The 27,385-nt window shown below is 40.3% G+C and overlaps 1 protein-coding gene across 4 annotated transcripts in view; it reads left to right on the forward strand.

Annotated features, from left to right (window-relative positions):
* Positions 1 to 27,385, forward strand: part of Itpr (Inositol 1,4,5,-trisphosphate receptor) — a 207,545-nt gene that overhangs the window by 35,014 nt on the left and 145,146 nt on the right. For all 4 annotated transcript variants that reach the window (XM_071582736.1, XM_071582737.1, XM_071582738.1 and 1 more), the window contains exon 3: positions 11,602 to 11,672. In XM_071582736.1, coding sequence (XP_071438837.1) covers positions 11,602 to 11,672 — 71 coding nt within the window. The remainder of the gene's footprint in view (positions 1 to 11,601; positions 11,673 to 27,385) is intronic.

The following is a 27,385-nucleotide window of genomic DNA, read 5'->3' on the forward strand; positions in this document are numbered from 1 at the left end:
TCATTCGGGACGTCCAGTGGAAGTGACTTCCTCCGAAATGAATGTCTAGCTCAATGGTGTGGTCTTGAGTGATCAACGAATCTAAATTCGCGAAATAGTTGAGGCCAGAGACCACAAGGTACAGTGTTTTCAATTTTGCACGAAAAATTGAGTGTGAAAACATCTTGAATAGATGAGAGTCGCGTGCGTCGAAGAAGGTCATCGCCAGCATAAATGCCTACTTTGAGAACCTGAGAACCTTACCTACTCTTTAGATGGCTCAAAAAGTTAGTGAACCGGTGGGAAAAGTAAATCGAGCTTAAAGTAGACAATGTTTAAAAGTAAAACAACCTCCCAAAAATAATTTTTCTATTTTTTCTTAAGACTTCTTGAACAACCCATGTATTTTGCAAGAGTTTCTCTTTTGTCTTCCTGATAATGCTCTCATCTTCCAGTGAAGCGCACCAATTTCATCATTCTTTCGTAAACTACGTCTGCCACCACGCTTCTACGCCCTGTTAGTTTCCCGCCTCAGTTTGTTGTTAAACTTTACAATTTCTTCTTTCTAATTCTGGATTTAATTTCTTCTATTTACTCCATTCGTCCGTTTTCGATCTCTTCTGTAAGCCATGGTTTCCTTGCCCTTTCCTTATGTACTACTATAGTTTTGGTGGTAGTCTCAATATTCCATTATATGCTATCATTTTTCTTATTTTGCCTTGGCCTCCCTGTCCTCATTCACAGTTTACTCCACAGCCTGCTGATACCTCTTCCTTTTGTTCCGCTTAATACTTCTACATTCCATTTCGTCATCTGCCTTACCTGGTGTCTCTTGAATCTGATGCTATTAAAGTATGTACTTCATTAGAATGAAATTATGACCTTAAGCACCCGCTCCAGGGGTTCTGTGTGGGAAACGCTGTTCTTAAGACTGTACCTAACTATTATACAGTCGCACTGATATATCTTTGAATCCATGGCTTTTACACGTTTAAATACGTCTACGGCGAATTAAAACCAGGTGTTCGTTATTATTAAACACTGATCCTACCACTATCAGGAAATGTCTCAGGTCCGCTGGCTTGCGAATTATTAACAGAAACAAACTTCGTTTCTGCCATCCCTCTCTTTCTTATGAACTGAGAAAGATTTCGGGAACATGTCGAGGTCCGCGATTTATTTCGATGATGCTCTCAGTTCCAAAAATAATATCACCATCTGCACTCCAATTGAGATGGTATAATTCAACTGCCTTATTTTTTAAACAACTGCATTTACCCCACCGTTAACAACCGTTTATCAAGGCACTAATTTGATTTATTCTGCGGGAGTTATGTTTCGTTTTATCTCTAGTGTTTACTTGTTCTATTATCTTGGGAATCTGAGAGTCATGGCCTGATCTGAAGTGACAAAAAGTGCTGAATCTTGCCTTTTTTTCCGAATATATGAACTGCGTTCTTTTTTGCCAACTGTTCTAAACACTAGAAAAGTGTTCGTGTATCCTACGCAGTACCTACTGCGATGCTTCGGCGGTATGATGAACCCCAGAGCGATTGAACGGTATCCGACACGATTAGAGGACATGCCTTATATCCACGAAGTCTATTCCATTAACTCAACAAAATCCCTCCAATTTTTCATTAAAACCCTGTATATGAGTCGAGTTTGGATGGATAAATGCTTGCTTAAAAATTCGGGCAAAAAACCTCAAATTAGAAATCAAAGGCATTTTCCTTTACTTTGGTAAATTTGTATGCAATTGAAGTTTCACTGCTAATTGCTGCATAATACCTACTTAAAATGAGATCACAACTAGGTTTGTTGATGCGTGGAACTTAGTGGAGTGAGTACGCCGTCCGTTAGATGGGACGCTAAGCTGCGGACCCATTGGCGCCTTTCGTAAAGAGTAGGCTAATGCCGACGCCGGGTTTCTCTCCACTCTTCATCCTTCCCTGTCCATCTCTAATGGCGCAAATGACCTCAGCTGTCGGTCGCCTCCCCTAAATATCACTACAACGTATTAAAACCACACTGCGATTGACCGAAATGAGTCTTTACGTAGGTATCCGCTGTAACAATACATTTCTCAAAGGAAAACTGAGTTCCAAACTTAAATTGAAGTAAATTTGGGTCGCACATGTCGGATAGATTGGTAAGCATAGCACGAGATATCCGTTTTCCCAATAGGGAAATGGAAGTAAGTGCACGGGTGCAAAACATTTTTAATTTTAAGAATTCACACATTTATAAATTCCACAGAGAAAAATAGGGATAGAGTAGTTTTATCGCTTTTGGTTCTGCAGAGGCGCGACCTGCGGTGGAATCCGTCATTGGGAAAAGTTGATAATACCTTCTCACTGAAAAATGCATAATTTCAGAAATAAACAGAAAAGGTGCCTATTTTTTTGAAAAATTGTTTGAAGAAAAAGCTTCCCTCAATTATGAGAAATACTCGATTGGATGCGAATGGAAGTACGAAGATAACGTGCTAGCAACACACTATTAGATTAATAAAAATCTTATGAATTTATTGCTGACATTGAGGGAGAAATTGAGCCCCTAATTACATCGCTACATGAGACCTCACGAGAAGTAAAGAGGAATTGTCTGCCGAAGAAAATTAAAAGCAATCCTGTCGCTCGCACGGTGCATGACTAAAACCGTAGATGTATGGCAGTTGGAAATTTCCGAAATCAAAATGATACCCTAACCATAAGCAATTGCCGTAATGAGAGTGACCTAAACTGCCTGCCACTCGTCTTTTGGTGGCTTACAGTGTTTTATCTAACTTTTCGTGCTGCTGGGAACACATGACTCATGAAAATGACCTCTTGTCATTCTCATGAATCCAGAGGTCATTTTCAGTTAGGTGATCGTTATTGAAACTCTCTTTTGTCTGATATTTGTTCGCTTTTATCCGCATTGAATCATCCGAATTACGGATTTCCTCATAGGAAAAGAATGAAGTCATACAATTGTCATTATTTAGTATTATATTGCTCATTTCCGGGGCATTGCAGATAACATAATGACGTTCACTGATAAGGTTTTGATGAGGCTTTCTTCATTGTAATATTTGTGTTGCCAGTGCCGGTTGTGAATTGAATTGTCCACGAAAGCGAATTGAAATATAGAAAGAAAGAAAATATAATCAAGCTTTTCACCCGACGTCACCTGACTCCATGACACGTGGAGTAGAAAAGGAAAAGAAAATTAGTAAAAGGTCATATTAATGGCACTTTCAGATCTAATTCTTTCGCATGGTTTGGAAATGATGCACCATCAACAAAAGATTCGCAAATAATCATTATTTTATGCACTTTTCCATCCAAAACTAAAGCCATCCCGATCCCAAAATTTGAGCTTTCATTGAATTGATAGATCCAGCCTGAGATTTAAAGGCTACCCGCTGCTTCCAATCCATTTTATGTTTTATCCTTCTTTCATTCTAGCCAAAACTGCGTGGAATATGGGCATTGGCCATTATTTTTATCCATTTATTAATTCGCATGATTAACGATAACTGGGAACTATTTTGCATCATGTGTTAAAATATGATTTTTGAAAACAGTGAGCCAATGGTAAATCATCACTATTCCAGTCAATTTATTTTGCATAATTTGATCGGCTCAAGTCAATTCCAGTCACCCTCAACTCGAGAGAAGTTAGTTAATTCGGATGTGTACCTTTACTTTGTACCTTTTTATGTTTTGATGGTTCGGTCGTGACGGCCCTTGTGTTGGTCAGGTCGGTTCGGATCCATGTCCATTGTGACTGATGCCAGTCGCAAGATAGAAGAGAAAGGGGAGGGAAGACGAGAGTATCCGAAAGAGGGGAATAATGAGTGGAAGGGGATGTAGGAGAGAGTTACGAGTGGAGCTAACAGTTGTATTCGAGTGATTATCGTTGGCATACGGTTTTACGTTATGCTTCTTTTGTTTCTGAATGGAATGAGCTTTTGCGAAGGATCAATTTTCAATTTCACCTCTAAGTTTCTCATGAATAGTATCAAACATATTTTTTATATAATTTACGTGCACCTACTTACACTTCTCAATGGTTTTATCCTACGGCAAACATAAACATAACGTAAGGTAACGTAAGCATACGTTTTAATTCTGCTCATTAAAATTTTCGACTTATGAAAAATTAATGTAGAAACCCTGTTTTGCCAAGGAAAGATGTTTGATCCTATTTGGAATGATAGTTGAAAGATTTCATGAGTGCACACAATGTCAAATTACCTAAAATATTTTTTAGTCGCTGCTGCAGTAACATTATCCCGGAGGAAGCGACGAAAGCAGCTACAGGGTTACGTTCGTCATTACCATGTGAATAGAGCTTTCCAAATTATGCGTCGCGTGTATGTAGCGCGCAGCGAACTGTCTGTATAGCGATGAAAACCCTTCTGAGCATCTCTTTCGAAGAAGGGATTATATTCTATAAATTTACTATCTTCTGGAAGAGAGAAATCCCCTTAGGTAATCCTTTAACAATGTGGACATCCTTTAAGGGATTGCTTGCTATTTATTGGGGGAGGGATACAAACGGCGAAAATAACTTCACCGTTAGAATGGATACCCCACGTTAAAGGTGGGTTTCCGAGTGATCCCGGGCGTTGTTGCTCTGTTGTATTTTATATTGATTTTACATTAATTGTCCTCCATCCATATGCGCTTTCTTTGAAAGTGGTACATACATTATGTTTAAGTACCTTGATGCCGTTTTTAGGTCAGTTAACGTTAATCCTTCAAGTGTGGTAATAGGTTCAGAATGGAAGTTTTCCCCGCATTTCAGCGTTTGGCTCTTCGGTATTTTTTTAATCCTTTGACATGGGAATCGTAGGCCTTTGTGTTGTCGTCTTACGTAACTTTTCCCCGCAGGCCGTGCGAGGGTGGACTCAAGGGGCCTTTCCCACTCCTTCCTTCCCTAACCTCCCCTCCCGGTGGCAGACGGATATTCGCGGCAGCCTTCCCCCTCCTCTCCGCCACACTTTGTGCCCACGGGGACTTTTGACCCCCGCCCACGTCCCCCCCCCACCAGCCAGTAGCAAGCGTGGAGGCGCAGTGCTTCTTCGCCAGGTGATGGCTCGAGTTTGGTTTGTTGACTCGAGCTGATGTTTTTGGGTCATTTCATTTTTTTCATTTATGCCCACGTACCACTGCCCTTCATGCCGTCACCTTTCGGGACAACTAAACTTGAGAAAAGCTTGGTGTTAATTTTTGCCGCACCGTAATAATGGGCGAATAGCTGTTCATTTTAGAGAATAGTTCACTTGATTTGATTTATTCAACTGAACTGTCGCGCATGTTGTGTTGACTGCACATGCGTAGGGTTACGAAGATTATTGCGCCAAATCTATCCAGATTTGGCGCAATAATATTCAATAAAGATACCTCTAAATAGGTTTTTTTGATTTTATAATTTTTATGAAGAGGGGAACACAGGAAATTACTCATCGCCGTATTTTTCCGGGGGTGTGGTTTATTCGGAATGCCTGATTACTTTAATTCGGAAATTATCATAACTATGCAAATTTAAAACACCATAATTATTGCGTTGAAGCAACAGAAGGTTGGTTTTGAATTATTTATTAACTTAATAACTATCCAGACAATCGAACTTAAACAGTTGCGAAAAAATCGGGGTGCCTTGGTTACAGAATTGTATGTTTAACCGCTTCCGTGTGTCAGCATTGTGAGTACTACGGGGTATCTATTTTACCTTTGGCTCCTGTCGTATTGCCTGTGGATTTTTCGATGGAACTATAATCAAATTGACGAATAGTGATATTACTAAATGCTATAATATTGAACTCTATCTCACTATAGCAGTGAATAGTTTACTTTTCACTGTTCCCTCAAAAACTGCACATCTCAACCACACAGTGGGGTCGATTAGAAAAAAGCGGACCTAAGAACTTCAGTTGAGATTTTATGGCAATTTCTAGGTATTTTCTGATGTTTTTTTCAGCTGTCAAGTTCGATTTCTAATTGATTCTTTATCTCTTAGGTGTACAACTCTGAAGGAAAGAAAAATATTAAATCAATAAATAAAAAATCGACTTTAAATTCAATGCATCGTTTTTAAAATTTTCATTATTTGATGTTTGAAATATGATTCTCTGGTAGCGACCATTCAACTCACGGCAACCGGGTTCCTACAACTTCTTTAAATTCCTTGGTCTATCCCAATGTTCGCATGTGGTCACACGCTGGATCATAATTCTGTTTCTTCCCGTTTATGGCAATTTCCTCGTCAACTCGACGCTCTCTCATATAATTTCTTACACAATCCATGCTGGCCATCTTGTATCTTTCTACCTTACTCCCACTCAATTCCAAAAGAAAGTTACTTTCCTTGAGTCTGACAATTGGGTTTGTATTTCAGAAATTACAGTAGGTTCGAAAAATATGCAAATTTTGCATGAATTTGCTCGAAAAGATATGAAAGGATGCGGCGCTTAAATTCGGACAAATTTCAATTTGAATTTCCCACCATGTTGTAGTTCCACTGGAGATTGTGATTGGCGTTCTTGAAAGCAATAGGCATCTAGTAAACAGTCACAACCTCAAAATGGCCGAGATGTTACGTACAAGTGCGCAGTACAATCGCAAAGCCGCTATTATCGAAAGTGTTCGCGCTGGGCGTTATATTTCGAAATAGATCGATTCTCCTGGTACCCCAGATCTACTGTTTACGATATTGTGGCTAAGTATAATAGTAGGAAATTTCATTCGAGGAAACGCGTGTTTGTCCGGATTTAAGCGCCGCACCCTGTATAGAAACCGAGCAAAGCACATTTTGTGGAGCATTTGATGACGAAAAGCTTTTGATCCCAACATTTTCTTCTGGCCTCACATCCACAGGAATTGTCGAACAAAAAACCGACAAAAAAATAAAATTTCATTTTTCAACTATTTTAGCGGCGCTTCTTATGGCGGCGCGTATATGAGTTGTTAAACTATCTAGAGTCGGTTTGTAACAACCTTGGTTCAACCTTTTCAAATCTGCCCATTTTAACGCCACGCTGATGAACTATTAATAATAATAATTCGGCTTTATTCGGGCGATATTGAGACTGTGGCAGTCCCTTCTTCCATCTGATCCATCGTCAAATACATTCAATGAAAATATTGGTGTATTGCTGGATGCTAATATTTTCCCTAAACTTGGAGTCGAGAGGTGGAATCCCAGAGGCGTCGGTTTGCCTCATTCGTGCTCCCGGCATGCCGTGGCACCCCACGCAAGTGGTCCATGGAGGATAGAGTGAAGGAGTGCCCCCACGTGGGACGTCCCATCCAGTTTTCTGCAACACTGCCGCGAATGCCGTGCCGTTTTTGGCCATTTTAAGTCTCATCTCCCGCCAATCATCACGCTCCGTCACGCTGAAGCGAATCACACGCAATGACCTCAACCCGCCCGTCACCTTTTGGTAATTCTGCTGATAATCCTTGCCTTTGCGCAATGCTAAGTCCCGACTCCAGCCACGCTAATGGCGTCCGCTAGATGTTATCGAGTCGACCGGTTGCCGAAGAAAGCAAGTTAAACAAGAATTCTAGTAAATGTTGTGTTGGGAGCAGGATAAATGATATGTTCGTGGTATTTCCCTGGGCCAGTCAGCGGCCGTATTAACTCGAACCGTATCAGCCGCTACTAGCATAAGTATAACAACAACAATTTTTAATATTTTCAACTAAAACTTTCGCTCCAATCATAAGGAATTGTTTTTCAATTTTACTCTAATACGAGGGTAAATTGAAAAGTTCTCGGAACGAAATGGAAATAAACGACTTACCTCAGAGAAACTTTTTTATTTTCATTGTAGCCTCCTGTACACTTATGCACTTGGTCCAGCGATGTTCCAATGTCTTTATCCCATCTCGAATATTAGATGCTTGCTTCAGGCCTGCTAAGTGCCCGTCTACTTCGGCTGTTAGTTCTTCGTTTGAGGAGAGTTTCCGTCCACCGAGGAAAATTTTTAAGCTTGGGGAAGAGATGGAAATCTGATGAAGCCAAATCAGGCGAATTAGGCGGGTGTGGCTCCAATTCAAATCTTAGTTCACGTATTTTTGCCATGGCAACGATAGTTGTTAATGGGTGTGCATTGTCTTGATGAAAGATGACTTTCTTCGTGGCTTAACCTGGCCTTTTTTCGTGTATCTTTTGCGGTAGTTGGTCCATTGAGGTTAGCGTAGCATTGTCCATTGGGAAGAGTATATAAGCAGAATCTCTTTCGCATCCCAGAAAACTGAATCCATTACCTTTCCGGCCTACCGTATTGCCTTAGCTTTCTTTGGTGGTGGTGAATGAATGAAGTGTTTCCACCGCTTTGACAGCTGTTTTGTCTCTGGGATAGTGAACCCGATTTTTATCTGTGGTCACAAACTGGCGCAGAAAATCTTGTTGGTTGCTCTAAAAACGGGTGAAACATTGTTTGGAAATTTCCATTCTGATGCGTTTATGATCCAGCGTCAGTAGTCGCGGCACCCGACTGGCGGATAATTTTCTCTAATCCAATTCACTGTTAAAATATGATATGCCCGTTCAGATGACATCCCTACAGCTTCAGCGATTTCTCGCACTTTCAGTCGGTGATCCTCCAAGACTATTTTTTGCCCTTTTGCAATAATTTCTGGGGTAGCGGTACATTTCTACCGACCACTCCGCGGATTATTATTCAAGCTGTCCCGACCAAACTGAAACAGAATTTCCCAGTGTGTTCTGAAAGTCGGCATGAATTTCCTTCGCTTTCATACCTTTATTTACGAGGTATTTAATCACTGCTGGAATATCAATATTTCCCATCTTCACAAATCACTGCACGGAAAGAACAATAGAGAGGCATCCGCATCACAGATCGCTTTCCAGAGCACTGACGCGTTACGTGTTTATTCATAAATAATTACCTATTACTACGCGGGAAACTCGGTACGCTAGCGCTTACATCTGGTGGTGATTCCGAAAACCTTTCGAACTACCCTCGTATTATGACCATATATTACAAACGCAGTTGATACCGCCGTGTAATCATATCCTGCGAATATATTACGTCATGTAATCCTCGTGAGGAATGAGTGCGTTCTGTAAGCAGGCTGCTACTGCTATTCAATTAATTCTAAAAATTTCCGTGGTACTACTCCTGTGTGTTATCGTTCTGTATTATCCCTTTTAAACTGTATAATTGGAGGCATGTCTTATGCTCCCACTAATTAACAGTACCCCGTCAATTAACGACAATCCTCTAGGCTTAAATTCATTTTTGCCATTTATGTACACGTTAGATTTGGGCGCTTCAGACGGCAAACCTTCGGCCTCGCCACCTTCCGGCCGCAGATGCACTTACACTCGCCAACCGATGGCGAGGGAAGGAAGCGGCGGCCAATGGAATATTCGCTGCGTTCCGTGCGCAATCGGAACTCTTCGGGAGCATGCGTCCAGCCTGTATTTCCCTCCTCGACCGTTGTCCGAGGGGTAGAATCAACCAGCTAATGTGATTGTTTGCCCCTCCCACACTCCAATTGACGTCGCATTAAACTATCAGTCCTTCATGGCAGGATAATCGGAATTAGTTGCTGAAAATGCGACGTAATGGCACACGCGAGCGCGTGCGCACATACATGCACACGGTGTTTGCACTTGGCATTGAGTTTTAATGTACCATATGTGCTGGAGAAAAGTTGAATCCATTAAGAAAAGCTTTTGGCACGTTGCATTTGTTTAACTTTATCGATTAAATATAAAATGATCAATCGCACAAAATTATTTTCAGATAGTGCTTTCAACTGCCTTGCATCGTGGGGTAGTCGCGCATAAAACTTTGGAATATATTGCTGTTTCTTCCGAGTTTTGAGTACGAAATGTAAAAGGGAATACGAACTAATATGAGAACGGAATACATGAAAACCTCTGAAATGATCGAAGAGCGATTTATAATGAAAAAGAGAATAATTTGCGGAAAAATGACGAATGCATTCACCGAGTGGGAAGATATATTCAGATAGACTGTCAGTTTATTTGCAGTTTTCGATGCATGATGCTAACAGTAGGGGGGATCGAGATGGTGCGGGGGCTAACGTACTGGCTTCCCACCCTGAGGGCGCGGGTTCAAATCCCGGCGGTGTTGAATATTTTTCAGAGGTATCTCGATCCCTACTTGAGGTGCTTTGTGGAGGGCACTTTGAGTGAGTACGGCGTCCGTCGGATGGGACGTTAAGCTGCGGACCCCTTGGCGCCTTTCGTAAAGAGTAGGCTAATGCCGACGCCGGGTTTCTCTCCACCCTTCATCCTTTCCTGTCCATCCCCTATGGCGCAAATGACCTTAGCTGTCGGTCGCCTCCCCTAAAAACTACTACTACTACTACTGCTAACAGTAGTCTTTGGATCAAAGGATGTGCTTTTAAAGTATTCCCTAATCATTATGACATTCCTTGAAGATTGACCTCCATTTCGGACAGCCTTGGGTTAAAATTTTCTAAATGTCATATACTTAGATAATTAAGGACGACGGAAACAGTTGAATTCCTAGAACAAATTTTTAGCCATAATGTGACAAACGTTAAGTCAATATCTTTGGAATGGCCTTACGTTGAAGGCTATCGTATTGTTTTGAATAATCGCGGAGCTTGTCGATAAACCTGACTTGATCCAACGGCACGGATTTTTGCTTAGTCTGCGATTTTTTTGCGGAAGAGTATTTCTGCATTGCAATTGTTATAAAGAAAATTCAATGATATTTATGTTATTCAATTGAAAATACTTCTTTGGGATATTTACTACATCGTTTGGCCTGATACTCTCATCTACCGACCTTTATTTAAATTCAACCATTTTGGTTTTTCATCGTTTTTTCGTAGTAAATCCAAAATAAATGTAATACTGTTTTAATTGAAGGGTTCCACAGGTGTGCAGAATCTAGATACTTTTACATGAATGCGTAAAAAATATTCCGAAATCTTTCAAATTGATATATGATAGATAGTATCGATTACTATTGTGTATTCATAGTGATATTGTACTCTGAATTTAATATCGAGAACAACTGGTATCGATCAATCATTAGTCACTACCTTACGCTGCTCCAGAAATTGTGCGATGGGTTACGTATGTGCTCGACTTAGTTGATAGATGAAAGCAACGCAGAAGTGACCTAGAACGGCTTTTGTAACTGTGAAGGTGCTCGGAACGAATAAGGCGACTCGTAATACTTCCATTGTAACAACATGGTAAAAAAGACAATTTCCACAATGAAGGTAATTTAATGACCATTGCTTCAGCACAGTGTCATTGTCAAGGTCACGTCGATAATGATTCAGTGTTGAAACCATGATTGGCACATTAAATGTTGATCATTGCCTTATTTTATCATTTTATTGTAATGGAAATATGAAATTTTCACGAAGTGACGCCTTAAGTACTATCCTTTATACTTTATATTTTTTGATGTTTTCAGTTATTCGTAATAAAAAAAATTGTCGTAATTGTGTAGTTGAATATTTGAACTAGTGAACGGAATCTTGTGTGCGCATGTGTGGCAGTTCTGCTATATTTTCTACGCAGAGTATGTATATCCTCCCAAGGGATTGTTGCCTAGTTTAAAATGTTTATTATTATCTTTTACAGGTTGGTAGACGATCGGAGTGTAGTATGCCCGAGTGCCGGAGACCTGACCAACCCTCCAAAGAAGTTCAGAGGTGAGTACCTTTTCATGGTTGATTTTTAAATCGTTGTCTTTTTGGAATGTATCAGCAGGAGTGGTTGTGAAATGTCTTTTAGCAGCCGCGGAATTTGGAGATGGTACATTCGTTTCCTCCGTGAGTCGTTCGGAAACGAGCAAAGAACAAGAATCATATTTTTCCAACACGCTCGACGGGATATTAAACGTTAGTTTAATGGCCCATCTTCGTTGTAAGCTGCATTTAGTTTAACTTTTTTCAATGGACTTTTTCATGCAAACAGCACGCATAACATCAACGGAAATCGCGGTTTCCCCACACGTCTCTCACCCGGCCTGAGCTGTGCTACCTTCCTCGCCTTAGTTTTCCGCCCCACCCTACGATACAGTGCGCAATCTGTCACCTCACCCACCCCCACCCATCTCCAACCCCCTCCTTCCACTTTATGTCAGTATTGACCGAGAGCTGTCATTTAGTGATGGTGCAGTACTTGTGCCCTTCATTGAAGGCCATGTGCTCATGCAGCCGGGAAAAAGAGAAGCCGACGCCAATGACCAGCGCTCGGCGTGATGGCTGTAGAATTGCTGGTCGTCTGGCGCTGTGGTCCAGAGGTTCCCAGACCCCAGTGTGTGCAGCGGAACCAACCCCCTTTTAGGGCTCAGGACGAGTTTCCTCCTATGAGACCTGGGTGGGACTGTATATACAGATGAGGCAATTTAATGGATTATGAGCTTTTAATACAAAATTTCTTCCACACCTGGTAAAAAAAAACTGGAAGTGTCATGAATAAGGAAGGGTTAATCGAGTAATTTGATTACTCCGACGAAACTTTGTTTTGAATTGTTAGGAATTAAACCAGGGTCGCCAGCGATCGGGAAATGCAACAAAACGCGAGGAAATCGTCGCGGCTGAGTAAAGCAGGGAAATGTCGGAGGAAACGAATCCAAACTAAATAATTTTGCGTTCTTTTCATGTACCCACTGACTTTATTTGACTCATGCCGATGAGTTTTTCATTGTGAAAGATTGTTCATGATGGGCACATTTCTACTTTAAACGCCATAGTTTGAGGTATTGGAATACTCTGTCGTTAGGGAAGCTTCAACAAACAACGACCTCACTGTTTAAGATTTAAGCAATGCTACGATGATATTTCTGTAAGATTTTGCGCAATAAAATGTATGAAAACTAGAGATAAAACGTTTTTGGAATTCGTGAAAATATAATTATGAGATCGATGTTGATGATCCTCAGATAGCTGTTTCTCTGCAAGGGTGATACTGACGAGGATTTCACTGATTTCTATGAAAAACGGTATCTAGTCACAACCAACGGAGACTTACAGGTATAATGGTTCAATTCTGTGTATGTAACTGAACAGCTCCAGACGTGAAAGCCATAGCTTCATCAAGTCTGAGGGCCGGGCAAGTATATATGTACAAGAGTGCGGCAACATAACTTCCTTTTTTGAAATGCCTCCTCATTTGAAAAAATCACACAAAAATTACCCAGTTCATTAACTAAATGGTATGGAGTATTATTCCCAGTAGTGTGCCATTGAAGGTAGGTTTGTTGGGCCCAGGGACATTGGTATTCCGATGCCTAATTAAGGTGCTTTGTGGAGAGTACTTGTAAGTGAGTACACCGTCCGTCGGATGGGACGTTAAGCTGCGGACCCCTTTAATTTTATTGGAACCTTACTGAATCTCTCGCCATACTCCACCTACATTTATTTAGGTGTCAAAACCAACAATAATTTATCTATTCCCACCAAAAAGCCATTCGTTTTCCCCACGATGATTCCTTGTTCCGAAACCCTTTTATCCTACCTATAGCACTCGTAAAAATGAAAATCATGATATAGTTAGTAAAAACTCAGCTAAAACAACAGGTTTTTACGTTAGCGGCTCAGAAAGTTACCTCATTGAAAACCTAAACTCGTGAATTAACCGTCTTTCTACTAGGAATTCGGTGCTATAGTTAACCACGTGTAATCGAAAGAACGAATCACATTTACTATGAAAATGAAATGTGCTAGAACGGAGAGTCATATTTTGGGATATATATTTTCATACCTTTCTAGGATTTTCGAAAATTGCATTGTTTCGGGTTCTTGAGTTCGATTTTTTTCTGAATGTGTAGATTACGAGGGAAGAACGAGTGCTTGAATCTGTCTTTCACGATGTCTATCTCTTTAATTTTAACGTGGTGGTCGAATGTATCGATATAATTTAGTGCTGTAATAATTCCCTCTGTGTCGCCAGCAAACTCGGCGCCCTATACCATTCTAAAAGCCCAAATCTCGACTGCTCTCTTCGAGAATAAAGAAACCATCGGGTTAAATCCTCGAGCATATTTGACGGAGACATGCTTATCGCAAACCTTTTTAACAAACCTAGCGGATTTCCTCTGATTCTTATCAAAAACTTTGATTAATGTATTCTCCCTTGGACCCCAGATACGTTTCCCGCGTATGATGAATGTGGCACAGCTAAAACGAATTAGCAACTCTCTCTTACTTTTTCATTACATTTTCCTTCAACCCGTCTGATGAAATGTAGCCTCTGTGAGGCTAACTGGCATATTAATTCCAACGCGTGTACCCCATGAAAGGTTTGTTTTCAGTGTAATAACCAAGTAAATGAACTGTGTTTAAATGCGTAGCTCGATCCCATAAATTTAATACATTCTTTCTTGTTAATTTTACTTTTGATTCATTTGACTCTTTTGATTCCACAACTTCACTGTTGTACATCTTCTAATACTTAATTCTATCCCCGATTATGGACACCACTCCGATATCTTGTCTAAATCGTTAATGACGAATGACGCTAACTGCCGCTGTCTTTGTCTGCAAATCACTGCATTGCCTTCAAATAATCTAACGTTGCTGCTGTAGCGGCATCTTAGGTCGCTAATGTATAACAAGGAGAGTAGAGGCCCTATGACTTTTCCCTGCGGCACTCCTGAAGTCACGTCTTATGAACTCAACTAATCTACGACTACTTTTTGTTTGCGGTTTGATAAATAAGTCCCTAATCCGTTTAGTCTCTTCCTCGTTAATATGATGTACGTATATCATAGTTTGCGTATCAAAATTCTCGTGAGAGACCTTGTCGAAGGCTTTCTTGAAATGTAAAAGTACAGAATTCACTAGGGTATTCCCTTCCCCCAATTTCAGTGTACCATTAATTAAAAGACACAGCTGTGTCCTCATGATCTTCTTATCCGAAACCCGTGCTGATTACGGCAGAGCATAGTCCTACCGCCGAGAAAGACCATTGTGTTGCTAACAATGCTATGTTATACGATTTTACAGGATATCAATGTTAATTAAGCCTGGAATTTCTGCGGTCATCCCTATCGCCGCCATTGTGAAGTGGGGTAATGCTAACTGCATCCAGTCGCGATGTATTGAATTTTCTTTTATCGACTGTAGAAACGGATTTTAAATAGGGTGCGATGTCTACCGCAAGTTACTTCAGTATTCTAATGAGGATTTCTTCTGGATCCGGGGCTTTGTTTGGTTTTTTATTTAGGAGATACCTTTTAATTCCATCCTGAGACAGATTTCGCTCATAACCTATTCAGCCATGGCGTCATGTAGGTGGGATTTGTGCTTAGGGCACTCATAAATTCATGAAGCCGTATTTTATGACAAAATGAAGATGATAAATGAAATCTTCCGTGTTACAAGTTGTTTTTTTCCTGTGCAACGCTCTCAGCCATCCTTTCCAAGTTCAGCACAACTTGGAACGGATGTTCTCAGCATATGTACAAGAATTTTCCGTATTACAATAGCAGTGGTGTTGAGGAGAAAGTGACCGACATAGAAGGTGAGAATTACGTAAGGGATGTGAGTATAAGTTAAATGAATAAGAGCTTAGATGTTAAAATTTTTAACCTGTGGTTGTTCAAAGGTTTGTAAGACTGCAATACGTAATTGTGTTACCGTGTAAAAAGAAATAATATGGAATAAAAGATTAAGACAGCTGTTATTATTTTGCGTGTACCGGGGAAGGTCCCCAGTAAAGTGGCGAAGGTAATATTGGGCAAAACTTGTGTAGTGAATAAAAAAAGAATGCTTTTTAAGGTAAAAAATATTAGTGAGCTCCCTTCTGCATAATTGTGTGGAAATCAAGCTAGTGTGTGCCAGGATGATCATAAACGTAAAGTTATGCCGTGGGTGTAGGGTACTTGAGGAGTGTTTGTGGTACAAATAATAATAATAGGGGAGGGGGGATCTGTAAAATATGGAATAATGTGAATTGGATGCCCTGGTAAGAGGCGAGTGCGGAAGAAGTGTGCCACGCTGGTTTGGTAGCGGCGATGACCAAGTCAGCAAAATTATTTGCACCAGAATCCTTACTTGTGCTACTAACCCAAAAAATATGTCATCTGCCCGCTAACATACGGAAATATTAAGAGTTCCTGCCGAGGAAGACCTGCCCGCAGAATTCATAAAATAACTGCATAGCTTGTCATAAAAAATGTCTTAGTAATAATTTCGCCTTTATCCGTACACCATTGCCGAACCCTTAAGTAGATCTATTTTGAGTATAGCCAAACTGCTCTCTAATGATTAGAGGGAGATAACACGAGCTGATTTACAGCAGAGGAGTTGGGTGGCCAGTATGTACTGCAATAAATATTTTCCACTATTTGAACTACAGGTAAATTCATTTCAACCTAGATTTCGGTGGTTTTACACCATCTTCAGCTCTTAACCTAGGTTGGAGATAATTCGATTAGGGTGCTGTTGAATTTAAAATCATTATCATATTGAAGTGAAAATGAAAAATGTATGTAGCAAAAGTTTGAATTATGATTATATATAGCACTCGAAATTTGAATTATTTTGTTATTGACGGTATATTTGTGTCAAAGATGCCCATTTATTTTTTTACATAATTGAGGAGTCGAGAGAATCATTAATTACTGTTATCGCGTACAATGTCGATGCAAATGTGTCAATTGATCCTTTCCCGAAAAACATTATGGCTTATCGGGCCATTTTTAATTAATTTTATTGTGCGAAAATAATAATTCATATTGAGTAAAGCCAAAACAATAGTCAAGGTATAGCCTCTGACTTATGAAATTAAGAAAATATCTTCAAGATATTATGGTGTGCTTGCCGCAGAACTGTTAGCAAACCGTCGCAGTATTCATCATTCCTTTTACCGTTTTAAGCTGGTATATTCGGAGTGAATAATGGAGAGAAGTCGCTGCAAGCTAGGCATCTTCCTCAGAAAAATTGAGAATAGCGGGGAGGAGCAGTCTCTAAGATGAGTGGCGAATCCTAAAAATGTTAACTTACATAAATACGCCCTATGTATTTTCTTTGGTTTTCTCGGTGACAAACTGTTTTTTGTTAAATAAATTGCGAGGAGGGCATGCTATTGTGGTGTCAGTGAAAACCAGCTAGCGGGCATTCTTTTATATTTGAAAATTTTATGAAATCTCTTTCTGACCCCGAGACGCAAGTCCCTAATTGACTTCGATCTCGAAAGGGAAACTTATTTCTTGTTTATTTGATTTTAATGACAATGACAATCGTTATCTTCGGCACTAACGTGGAGCTTCCTTAGCTTAAAATAATAGCAATTGGAAAAACTCGCCGTCCCTAATTCAAGGTCACCCGCGAAAATTACTATATTTTTATTGGCCAAGAGAGCAGACGGTCGGCACTGATTAGCGCTGAGTCTTATATTACAGCAAAATGGCTGGCGAGTGTTAGTATTTCATTTCTTTCTTGTGTCTCAAACTTTTGAATTAACTTATTCAGCTCTTTAAAGAGAACTTATTTTTTTCAAGAATAACTTTTATTTACTAGATACTGCGATCGTCTCGGTAGTTTTAAGAAAAGGGGGTTTGGTATGTAGGGGAGTTTTATATATTGTTGTAATTACTGTTTGTTTGACTTAGTTGTTCGATTTTCTCTAAAATGTTGTGAATTATATGAACTCTACTTATTAGCTGGCTTAAAATAAGGGTAACATGTAGTAACTAAGGCTGTTTCGTGTTATTTTTCTGCTATTTATGATTGGTATCGTTCGTAGAAAAAGTTGCCATTGCTTTTCGAAATCTCCAAATCGTCGTTGGAGGTAAATCGCGATGACCTGTGTATGGACACTGCTCTCATTATGAAGATGCAATATCTGATATGCCTAGCGCCCTGGTTTGGGATATAAATAGCAATGAAATTGGTCTCCGTAATGTGGTTTCCACTGACTGGCCATGTAGGCAGCGCTAAATTTGTTTCTCCAAATCTTTTCTTTGCCTATCGTTCGAGTATCTTTAGAGCAAAGCTATGTCCCGCCTCTTTCTAGAAATTTAGGCTGGGATCAATTAAAGGCATTGGCGTTAAGACCGGGGGCGACTAATGGCATTAAGAAACCAGCAAGGTGAAATCCGTGGAGGGTTTTTTTTGTGACTCGCCATGGACGGGGGTCGTCCCAGCCTCAACCTACCGGAGGAAGGGGGTTGTTTGCTTCCACCCCAACCCTGCCCCTCTGTCCCACTCGTGTGCAGTGGGCACGTTTGGCGAAACATCGATCTTTGCGTCCGTGATGGAAGCGGCGACGGCGATTCAGTCATCATGGGATGTGTGTCGGGCAATGGCGTTGGCTCTGCAAGGGTCTAGTGGTTACTCTTGAACAGAAACGGTATCGATATATCGACGAAAGGAAAGGGTCAGTATGTATATGTTTGCTGTTATTTTGCTGCTAGGAATAGTTCACCCGCACAATAAGTAAAATGATTGGAGGTAAGTCTTCATTAGGTGTTATGAGCTATGCTTGGTCATAATGTAGAACATTTTAAGCATCGGAATAACTTTTCATTAGCAAAAGTTTAAACAGATTTTAAAGGAGCTAATGCGAATAGAATGCAGTAAAATATTGCATGCCCCTATTCGACATAACCGTCTTATCGGGAGAATATAGTACCTAGGATACGGGGAATTGGATTTACAATGTAAAATTGAATGTTCAACCTACCTTATAAAGTTTAAAAGTTGAAAGTTCTAACATTAAAATTAGCGAACCTCTATTTTTATAATGATCTAGGAAAGCACTTTTTGGCCGTATTTCTTAAAAATGTTTGCTCTGGAGATTTCCCGAAAATATTAGTAAGGAGGCATCTTATAAAGGCAGGGAAAAGGGTCGAGTAAAGACGCTTTGCGTTCATTAAAGTAGTTCTTCGTTTGTCTTCCTCTCCGTCTTATCTTTTCTCCTTTCTTCTGCACACAGTGTCTAATCTACGATCATCTTCTTTCATTAAAACACCAGTTTGGAAATCCAGCGGCGTTGATCTTCATATGATTATGAAATATTTGTTGGATAAAAATAATTTCATAACATTTAAAAATAACATAGGACACCCGGTTTTTTTTAATGCGGCGATTATAGTAGTAGTTTTGAGGGGAGGCGACCGACAGCTAAGGTCATTTGCGCCATAGGGGATGGATAGGAAAGGATGAAGGGTGGAGAGAAACCCGGCGTCGGCATTAGCCTACTCTTTACGAAAGGCGCCAAGGGGTCCACAGTTTAACGTCCCTTCCGACGGACGGCGTACTCACTCAAAATGCCCTCCACAAAGCACCTCAAGTAGGGATCGAGATACCTCTGAAAAATATTCAACACCGCCGGGATTTGAACCCGCGCCCTCAGGGTGGGAAGCCAGTACGTTAGCCCCCGCACCATCTCGATCCCCACGGCGATTATCCGAACTGAAATCTGCTTTCCCTTGGCCATATCTGTTAGTAACTTACTAGCCTTACAAGTAAAAGATATTTTGATCATGCCTTAAAATGTTCAGGAACGACGAACTTTTTCACAGAATTTTTAACGAATTGTGTTGTATGTTTAGAATTATATGAAGAGGAATCTATGGAAAATTACGTGGTTCCTATCTCTGTACTGGAATTTACAACTTTCACGAAGTGTCCTGATGGCCGGAAGCCATGAAGGTTATCTATAAAATCTAAAGCTTGAAAATTCCGTTAAAAACCCCTTCCGATGTATTTTTCTTATTGCAGATTTGCCTGGTCTTTCATGTATTGTGCAGATGGAGGAATATCACATATTTGCCCTTATTGCGCATTTGAACGTCACAGGCATTATTGTTTGTCATCTTATCGTAGAATACACCTATTTGACCGATAATATCTAAATAATACTCCAGTAAACGCCTGCTGGGCTGTTGTATGTCCAACGCAAGGTGCGTGTTTGCAGTTGCATCGACGAAAATGTATTCGGTGTTGTCAAACAACGTCAAATAAGAGGGAAGTAACATACTAAAATGCCATGGCACTCGTTTCATTTGCATATCCTTTCCTTCTTTCTTTCCTTCGTCCATCAGTCGTTACCACTGTCACTCATTCCTCGGCGTGCCTCTCACGTCTGTCGCATGTCGACTAAGTTCGACGACCTTTTCGTCCCTCGTTAGTTTACCGGTGAAGTTCGATTTAGACGTTTCAAAATAACATTTTTTTTAACGCTGCTGTAAATGTCCTTCAACTCTCTACTACGTTGCCATTAATAATGGGTGGCGGGTCTGTTTAAGCATTTCTTTTGTCTCACACCATGATATATTTTACTGAACACGCCGAGGGGCGGGGACAACGCCACAACTTTGACGTCACACCAAATCCCGACGAACCTCGTTTGATTCTCTCTTCTCCGATCGGACATCCAATGTCGAATTCCAGTATTCGCTTTCAATCTCTTGCTGGTTTGTTCGGACTCAAATGAAAAGCCTCTCCTGCGGAGCGTCGGAAAATTCTTAGATTCTATCGTGAATGTTTTGAGCCGAGGCATCTGAAATGTGCGGCATTAGTTGTTCCAGGATTCCTCTATTGAATAGTTTGGGGAAAACCGGAAACTCAGACAAACAAATCAGAAATAATTTGGAGCCAACGGTGGCCGATGTTAGATACCTTGTAAACCGTAACAAAACCATAGCTCGGGAAGTTGATAAAAGTCCAGGTTTCACAAATTTATCTCTCCTTGTTAGTATGTTTTATAAGAGTGTCCACCTTCTGTGGTGTACTGTGAGTAGGAAAATGATTGGAGTTGGTTGTCTGTTAAGAACTGTGTTGCGCACGAGCAATTAGGCTGAAGGTGAGTGTCTTTGAAGCCATTTTCCTAATCATGGTGGCATGGTTACAGATGTGAGAATTGCCAGTTTTTTATTATATAGGCCTTAATTTCAGCAATTGTTCGACTGACCTGGATTACGGAATGTTTATTTAGTAGTTAAAATTAAGGTCTATTTAAAGAAATAAAAATAGACGTATTTCGGTTTTTCATTACCTGAAATTGTGAGGACTAATACCGCAAAAACTTTCACATTTCAATTGATAGTTATTTAATAAAGGGGTTAGGTAGAGGTGGGAATTTTTGCCCTTCAGTCGGTAGGGTCCCAAGGGAATTTTACTTGGAAGCATTTCAATTCGCGTCGGAGGCAAGGACGGAAGGGAAGCGGGCGGAAGACGGTGAGAGGAAGAAGAGTAGGTTTAGTTTGGTTCCTTCCGTGGTGAACCTTGGGAGGGGAGGTGACAGAAACCACATGCCTCTCTGGAGTTGGCCGGAGGGGTGACTCTCTAGTGCCTAATTCACGCAGTCGACATTCGGGAAGTACATATGTTCAAAGGTTTGGTCTTTCTTGGACTCGGCGTTAGATACAAATAGTCTCCAGGGAGGGCAATTTGCTGCCCCGCAGGAAGACGACGTAAGACAGGTGCGTTATCGTCTTAGCCTGTACCAATGCTTCAGTGATTATTTCCAGGTTGTCCTATAACTTCTTTGCGTCTCCAATCATATGACTTTCACGGCGCGTTTAATGAATTTCCATATTTCCGTTTGAAATTCCTTAAACAGTTTTCATTTCTCGGCACAATAACACTGTCGGATAGAAATAAATACATGCGCAATATATTCCCATGTGATCCTGTTGAAATGCGAGCAGAAATAATGTATTTTATCAAGCACTGAGAGTATTTTCATTGTTAGCTTGGCGGAAAATAGTCAAGAATCCAATATATCATTGTGGGAATATAAAAATGGCTATATGATATATTTTAATGTCGAGGAAGTATTTAAAGGGCAAGATGGAGCAAGTCAAGCACTGAACATGCATGTTTAAAATATTTATGTTGGCAGCCGAATCCCACTGATGATCCTTCCGTAAATTAACTTTATATATAACATTACTACTGTCAAAACATCCACATATTTTCATGCAGCTGGTGGTAAAAGTAGTAATGTTGGAAGACAAAAATGTAAGAATTCAGAATAAATGCAAGTTTGAGGGTACTCGATGCTCACATCGAGCAATGTGGGGAAAATAATTCTAAAACACAGGTCTGAGTGATGCGTGGAAAACTTTGCGACCGTGTTACCACCCCGTTGAAGCAAAAATCGAAACGCAGCCGAGGCAAAGCAGCGAATTATACATTTTGTTGCTGGCCTCTATAGTTACGTACGTCGATGAAGAAGACGGGTCCACCGCTACGGCAATCTTCAAAATCGTGTATACACGTAGATACATGTGATATGTGATTGTGTACATTAATTGAATGTATTTTTATAATACTGTTTGTTTTTTTTCAACTAAATTTGTAGCCATTGCCCATGTTTATCAACATTGGGTCATGTAAAAGGTGAAATACGTGAATTATTTTCACCGTTAGTTCTTGAAAAATGTTTCCGGCAAATGGAAGAAGATGATCAAGACTGAGTGCGTTAGGGGACATCCAGTTGAAACCGTTCGGAAGACAGTAACGCTTGAGAGAAGTAATTATTCCGGGCTATAAGGCTCACAAAATGAATTGTCACTTAAGGCTCACAGTATGTAGGTTTCCGAAATAGACGTTGGGGATTGCTGTGGCCAGGCCAAATTAGTCGAAGAATATTTGTCGGTAAAGAACAGCTTCGTGATGTCAATGATAATAAAACTGCAAAAGGAGAGCCACAACAATTGGAGTTGATGTGTGAACGACACACATTTGTTTGGGCTTTAACTTACGTCAAATAATGAGTTTTGCGCCAGTTATGACCCTCGGTAGCAAATTTAAAATTACGGACTTGACCATTCATTTTTAATGGTCTTTATATAACTATCTGTGCACACATTGTTTATAATCCTAATATTCTTATTAAATTTGTTGGATCCTGCCATCTCTTAAGAAACTACTACTGCGAATACAGCCTATTTACGAGTACTCGTAGTTGTAATTAGTTTATGCTCTATTAGCTGTAATAATAATTTTATTGGCACTAAACGCGGTCATTAAATCGAATTTATCTTATAAATTGACTGATAATTATCTTCATGAGTTGAACCTGGTTTCGTAATATTGAACATAGTAAAAAGCTGTGCTTGGGAGAGTCAGATGGCTATTTCAACGGTCTACCGTGGGTTCGAGTCTGTCCACGCGCCACGGAATCATTGACCCGGGGGCGGCTGTTGGATGATAAACAAACTGGTGACAAACCGTTCTTGGAAATTATGAAAATATACAATTGATGGTGTCTGTTTGAAAGGTCGTTCGAAAATTAGAGAAATTAGTAAAATTCAGCTTTGATTTTACATTTTCGTCTCGGAAGAAAACGTGGTTCCCCCCCACCTCGTGGGCGCAGCACTACTTTCGCGTGGGGGTGCCGAGTGGTGCGTGAGCAGAGCGGTTGGTGCCTCATCCGTGTCGGCGCTGCGACCGTGAAGAGCCGGCCGCCTGCTTCCCTCGGTCACGGGTGCCAGAGCGTGGCAGGCCGTCGGTGGGGGCGGGCGGTGGGATGGAGGAGGGTGACTCGGATGCGGGAGAAAAAGTCGGGCCGTTAGCGAGCGCGGCGTGCTCTTCCCGGGGCAATCGATGCAGCGACGACGCCGCCCGGAGCGCCACGGGGCGGCGCCGTGGCCTGGGGTGGCGGCTCCACCATTCGGTTGCCGGAAGCGGCGGCTGCCGTGTCCACGGCCAATCTCGGGTTATCCAGGAATGCCTCTGTCCACTAGAGTCGTATAGTAGTAAAACTAATCGAGGGATGCCTTTGACACCGCGAACGTGGGATATGAAGTATGTAGTGCCTCTCACCGGTTGTGGTCCAAATGAGGCAGGGTGGTAGTTTGCGTAGTCCTCAAGTTTTCCATGCCATGACCAACGACTAGTCGAGATGAATGCGTCTAAATGCGTTAAATATCGACCCTGTTCTCTATTTGGTCTCTTCGGAAGAAGATTCGGTGCGTGGCTGCCGACATTTCTCCGCCTTAGCGAGCGAGGATTTGTGCCGACCTGAGATTTTTGAGTGCATGCTTGTTCCTGCGTTGAGCGCGTAGTGGGAACAGTGTTCACCTAGGGGTTGACCTTAACGGAAAAATGTCTGTCCATGAGACGATCGTGCTAGTAATTTTTGTTACATATTAGAAGGGACACTTAACCTCTTAACTCCTCCCTTTCTTAATATTGTTGCATATTGTAATTGAATGCGGGCATTAATGTGCATAAAAGGTTTGTAGAGGATGCGTTAAATTTGCTGATGACGTTTGGAAGCTTTTGTGTATTGTCTGTGTAGAAATTTAATTTTAATAGGCACTCGTAAGGATGGGATTTTAAGCACTTTTACTTGAAATATTTTGAAAAAAAAATTGCATTTTGCTTGAAAAACCATGACATTATATTAAAATTACAAATAAAGGAAAATATGTGCTTACGGCTTGGTGAAAAGGAAAAGTGGTTGACATTTGCTGGGAAGGAAATTCCAAGAAAGTCACTTACGTTGGTAAATCTTGTAATAATTTGTTATTACCCTTATTCGAATTTAAGGGAACTAATTACCTCATGGAGAGATGTTGATATAATTTTAAGCTTTGAAGACGTAATTAGTACTCATGTAGCCTATTGCACGTAAAAAAATAATTAAAGGGACAGAAAATGAGGTATTCTTTAAAAATATATCCTTTGTTACAATTAATGAATAGGAAAATGTGACATTCATGGCCGCCCACTTAGCACTGGCATTGCGTTCTCGATCACAATTTAATTTCAATTTAAAGTTCACTTCTTACTAACAAATGGTCAAATCTCTATACATTTATATATATCCTACCAATGAAGTCATGGTTACTTGGAAGATAAATGGACACGTGGCATATGATGATTTAGACTTTTAATGCATTGTTCTAAAAGACAGGCTTTATCACAAGGGACTCTGAACCTAATGATACTGACCCGCCATATTCGCCATTGCCATGTAACACTGGCAGAGTCATGAAACTGCTGAAAGGTAAGGGAATTCCAAAACGTTCACTTAACGAGAAGATACCCTCAAAGGTTTTAGGGTCTAATGATTGCATGTGAACTATAAACGTCACGTACTTTTTTTACTACATGCGAAAATGGCTACTTAAGGTAATCTCAGTCACATTACATCCTTCCATAGAAATCAGAATCTTCTTCACAACAGTGAAAAAAATCTATTATCTAGTAATTACATTGAATTTACACGTCAGCGCATAAATAAACAAAACACAGCAACCAAACGAAGGAATAGGTGCTTCCTCGAAATTTATGAGTTTACGATGGACACCTTGCTGTGATTTAGACGAAGATATTAGCGATAGTTGTAAGATAGTTTTGCATAGATAGGGGTAATATGATGTTGGAAATAGCAAAATAATACATTGCATTCCTCGGAATATTGCAGTCGCAATTAATATTTTGTGAGTCAAGTGGTGATTGTTGTCATTTTGCGACACTACAAGTTAAAAGTTATAGAATTCTGCTGGAATGTAGAAAAGTGTAGCATGAGAAATAATTGATATTTGACGAGGCCTTAGTTTAAGGAAAAAATATATAGTTTGCAACCATGGGTAGCAGGCAGGCTTTCATAACATGAAGATGCTGAAAAATGTCTAATAACCATGTCGGTAATACGCCGAACTATTACTACGAGTTCTGTGAAATGGTGCGCACACGATTTAGAATTTGAATTAAAAGAAAAGTAGGTCTTACAAAAATATTTATACTCATCATATTAGTCTAGTCAAATTCATACGAAGTTTGCATTTTCGGGTTTGCAGAGCATGAATATTCGGGGTTATCCTTGGCTCAACCAGTGTCCGTGGGAGGGCGTGTTGTTCCGCTTAGATAGGACGAAGGCCACCGAATTCGGACGCCGGCGAGTTTTGTGTTAATTTTTCTGCTCCTGTCCAGTCGGAAAATTTAGCTTGATTTATCACGATTATTCCAGCCACAACTGTGCCGGCAAAGATAGTTTTTGGTGCACACTAATAGGGCTGCAGTTCTTCCAGCGGAAGACAGTTGTGAAGAATTCACTCGGCACGGCATCATCCCAATTGCAAATGTACTTTTGTTCAGCTCAATTGGAAGGAAATCTGCCAGTGGCCCTATGACAAAACATAGTGGTGTCGAGACCTATCGCGGATCGGAGTATCTGATTTCAAATGTGATCGGAGGGTGGCATTGACGTGACAGAAAATTTGACTCAATATGTAACTTTTCATTCCATATGGCGTTTAAGCATTTCAAAACGCCATTGTATTTAACAGTATGTCTTTTGAGTGCGAGCTGGCATTGTAAGATTATATAGCAATTCAATTAACTCGTAACATTTCGCAACAAACGAAATCACAGTACTCTTGACCTGAGAAGTATATAATTGATATACCTACGTAACATGGAGTTGGATGGATAATTTAAAATAAACATTTAAAGTTGTAATTTTATAAATTTCACGTCAAATCGTACAGGAAATTCTTTATTCAATTTTTATTCAGTTATAAGTAATATAATGTTAACAAAAACTCATGCATAGATGCTCATTATAAAAATAGAGATACATATTGCACGTACCGAAACGTGCTATTATTCCTCTCAACTCTATGCTTAATATTTGTTAGTGGAAATAACGGAAACACGTTTTGAGAAAAATATTGTTATCCAAAAATCTCAATTCCTTGAGCTTTCATCTGAATTTGAGCATAATCCTCTCTGCTGCATCTCTACGAAGTATGCAGTTCAGCACGCCAAAAAATGTAACACCTATTCTAGGGACTTTTCATATTTAATGTGCGTCATGTATTTTTTTGTTGCGTGATATTACTTGGTCTGGGCGAAAAGGAACTTGTTTAGACTTCCTTCCATTGCATTCTTCCAATAAAATCTTCCTTGTGCAAGTATGCCCTTGTACAAGGTACTTGCTTTTTTATCGCGAACCTGAAAATGTCCTGAAATTTTTTACTTAGAAAGCTTTCCTCAGTAATTCATCTCTCATGTGGTGGCACGCATTGAACGCGAGCGAGGGGATGAATAATTAATTGTATTAACACCACTTTTAGAGGAGATAATTTCGATGAAATAAAACTGCGGAGTGCGTCTGAATATATTTTTAATTGGCAGAGAGAGCCAAAGATGGCCAGCGTAATTCGTGGTTCTAAATGGGCATCGAAAAAGGGCCCAGTCAAAATATTTTGTAAAATCACCAGGGTAATATACAATACTGCGTTCGGAAAACTTAACGGTACCATTTTTCCTCATCCAAACGTAGTTTGGTGAGATGTAAGTTGTGGGGAATTTTCTTTTAGGGAAATGGACCCCGTGTGAGGGGGAGAGCTAAATAATTCAAAGGTTTTCACAAATGAAATTCTATTGCATCCTGTATACCAGAAAACTGATCAGTTTTATTCTAATATGTTAATAAAAAGAAATATTAA

This window comes from Hetaerina americana, unplaced genomic scaffold (genome assembly GCF_022747635.1).
Source record: "Hetaerina americana unplaced genomic scaffold, ioHetAmer1.1.p SCAF_12, whole genome shotgun sequence".
In the NCBI taxonomy this organism is placed as follows: Eukaryota; Metazoa; Arthropoda; class Insecta; order Odonata; family Calopterygidae; genus Hetaerina; species Hetaerina americana.